At 33.5% G+C, this 3,438-nt stretch overlaps 1 protein-coding gene across 1 annotated transcript in view; it reads left to right on the top strand.

Annotated features, from left to right (window-relative positions):
- The window catches only part of LOC105815781 (glutamate receptor ionotropic, kainate 2), a 293,383-nt gene that overhangs the window by 264,618 nt on the left and 25,327 nt on the right, over positions 1-3,438 (top strand). Inside the window, exon 8 of the mRNA XM_012651025.1 lies at positions 3,038-3,288. Within this exon, the coding sequence (XP_012506479.1) occupies positions 3,038-3,288 (251 nt within the window). The remainder of the gene's footprint in view (positions 1-3,037; positions 3,289-3,438) is intronic.

Genomic DNA, 3,438 nt, shown 5'->3' with positions numbered 1-3,438 from the left:
TGTTATAATTGATATAATTATAATTTTCTCAGTTGTTTTCTGATCAAACTTAGAGACTTCTTAAAAATACACTTCTTTCTGGGAGGCAACCTTACAGTGTGAATACTCGGCTTCTCACAGTTGACATTCAATGCCACCAGTTCTTTGCTTGCCAGCATAAGGACTGAGGCTGGAGATGGGCTCTGTCTATCTAATTAATGACTATTCACTTCATTAGAGCTAAGTGCATGGCTGTTCATGTCACAAGGAAGATGAAAAATACTTTTGTTTTTTGATCTCATTGTGTCCTTGAGATTTTTCAACTAGATAAAATTTCAATCCACATTTTATTTCAACTACCATCTGTGTAGAAATGCTTCCTAAGGTGCATCAAGCTATGAATCAAAGAAGTAATAATTCATTGTTGAATTATTGTTCCTTTTAAAACACTTGAACTAAATCAATGATAGAATGGCAAAGCAAACATATCAATGACTTACTGCCATTGATTATATTCCCTATATTTTTTCATCATATTAAAACCTCAAAATGAGGCATATTAACTTTGTAGGCTTGATTTAAACCAAATATAAATTGTACATTATTATGTTCAGGAAAACAAGTGTTCCGAGGTTTAGTAGCAATGGGAAAATTTTATATTCACAATCAATGCTGGAAAGAGGAAGTTCAGGTGGCAAGAAATCGAGAGGTGTCCATACTTTGCTGAAAAGCAGGTTTCTGTTGTTTGTGCCTTGTTTTGTTCTTGAGAATGTAATGGAGAATATTGTGCTTGAAGATAATAGAATAAACATCCCAGTGCACTTCAGTGAGTATGGTGAGTTGGCAATAAAATCATATTCTTTCAATAGTTCTCAGAATGAGAAATGAATTGGCATAAAATACTGGATTAAGAATTTTCTACATTTGAAAGAAACTTTCTAGGTGACTACCTTTCAAAAATCTTGCTTATAATTATACTTCCAAAAAAGAAACTACATCTTTATGATAGCCAAGTATGGCCATTTTCACAAGGACTATCAGCACAAGATTTATATCAGATTCTATGTTTCCACTTGAAAGATGTATTCGGTAAACTACCATTCTGATTAAAATAGAGTTTTTCCCCCTCTCAATTAAATATTTATTTTGCAGGGAAAATATATGGTTGATCAGAATTGTTATTCAGAGTAAAAGTGATTCTGCAGGTGGTGATAGGATAGATGTAGTGAATTAATAAATACTGAATAGCCAGATAAGATGGTCTTAGTTATGGTGTTTTATTACATACCATAGAGATCCAAAGCACCAGGGTGTTGCTTTTACATTATGATAAAAATGCCTTCAGTCAGTTATTATATGCCTCAGAATATGCAAACATTTGTTGAGAGCCTATTATGTGAAAAATGATTGAGAATTTAGATAGATAGATAGGTGGGTGGACAGATAGATGGATAGGCAGATAGATAGGAAGACAGATAATTATCCTCTATTTGAAAGAGCTTGTAATCTATTTAGGAAAATTGATCACATGTAGACAGGTAAATAATAATATTAGGTGAAGTAGGTTGCACGTCCAGTGAATGAGTGATCAAAGTAGAAAGTATTTAGTTTGGGCTGGGTTACTATATTGAGATCTGAAGTGGCTGAGGTGCAGAATTAACATCAAGCATTGGCATTAGAGTAGTAGTTAAAAGAGAGCACAGGGAAGAAACTGAGAAGTAGAAATTTCCCTCGTATACTTAGGAATTACTGCATAATGAATATAAAATATTTGAGTTCTAATTATAGGCATAGGTGATGCCCCTTTTTAGGAAAGCTGTGGAAAATGTATAGAAGCCATATACTTCTACAACTTCTGAAAAGGTAAAGGATTATGTTAAAGAAACTGCTCTGTAGTTGGGTTTGGTAGATGTTCACTTCTCCAACTTTTCAACAGGGTACTTACTCCCTGTGATGCTCCTTGTCTTTCTACTTGTACCTTGCCTACACTTGCTAAAAGAGGTGTGTAGATTGCAGATATATTTAAATCAAAACAAAATAATGGGCAACATTGAATAAAAGCTGAAATTTTTAGTATTTTCTGCAAGCAGAAAAACAGTATGAGTGAATTTGTACACCAAAATGGAATGTGTGGTGTAAGGTCTTAGGAAGAACATTAGACTTTAGAAGCAGGCTATTTCTAGGTGGTAGAAAGCAATAAGACCAATCCTTTGAGACAGATTTTAAAAGTCATATGCATTTCTATATTTTTCTATGTTTCCGGGCAACAAATTATCAAGATATTACTTATCATGTAAGATCTAATGCAGATGAGTATCCATCCCTATCAGCATAAATACTAAATTTTATTTATATTGTTGCCACCACTAACAACAACATTTCCCTCCAAAGCATAAAATGATAAAGAAATAACCAAAACAACTTACAATGTCATACCATAGGGCCCTCAATTTATAAATAATATAGGTATATTGATTTTTGAATTATCTAAGTCTATACAACTTGTGATTTTTTATTCACATCAAATAACAAATATGAATGACTGTCTATTACCTGCAAAGTATTAAGTCCCATCAAATATAGCTTATTAATCATGATTGCCTTAAATTACTGCATTTACTCTTGGGAAACACCATTTTTTCACAGCTTTTCTAAAAATAGAGATTACTGCTCTAACGATACTCTGGTTTTGGTATGGAATGATTCCTAGACATGAACTAAACATCTTGCCCTCTATCCATTTCCTTTTATGGATTCCTGCTTATTGTTTTACTTATTTTTCAATACTCTGAGCTGAATCTGCATTTTACGAGTCTTTTTCTTTCTTAAAAAAAAAAATTCGTTTAATCCTTTAAAATCTATTAATAGAAAGGTTATCCACTTTATCTTGTTAAACTTCCATTCTTTGTCATTTTCTAGTTGGTTTTCTCCTCTGAACATGACTATTGGCATCCTTTGGAGCATTTGGAAAAATTTCTACCCTTCTCTCATCTTAGTAACCTTTCACTATGAAATTCTGGGTTCTGTACAGTAGTTAACGTGCTCTCTTTTTTCTTAGGTTCTCCGTATCGAGACAAAATCACCATAGCAATTCTTCAGCTGCAAGAGGAAGGCAAGCTGCATATGATGAAGGAGAAGTGGTGGAGGGGCAATGGTTGCCCAGAGGAGGAGAGCAAAGAGGCCAGTGCCCTAGGGGTTCAGAATATCGGTGGCATCTTCATTGTTCTGGCAGCCGGCTTAGTGCTCTCAGTTTTTGTGGCAGTGGGAGAGTTTTTATACAAATCCAAAAAAAACGCTCAATTGGAAAAGGTAAATGTCACTTTTTTACAATTTAAAACCATTTTTGTTATAATAAGACACAGATTAAAAGATTTTTGATCTTCCAACCAAGAGTAATGCTTGGAACTGTGACTATTAATTGTCTTATATCCTTCATCATATTAAAAAAATTATACTTTG

This window comes from Propithecus coquereli, unplaced genomic scaffold, assembly GCF_000956105.1.
Source record: "Propithecus coquereli isolate 6110/MARCELLA unplaced genomic scaffold, Pcoq_1.0 Scaffold345, whole genome shotgun sequence".
Taxonomy (NCBI): domain Eukaryota; kingdom Metazoa; phylum Chordata; class Mammalia; order Primates; family Indriidae; genus Propithecus; species Propithecus coquereli.
Note: the sequence above shows the minus strand (reverse complement) of the source record. Positions and strands in the feature narration are given on the sequence as shown.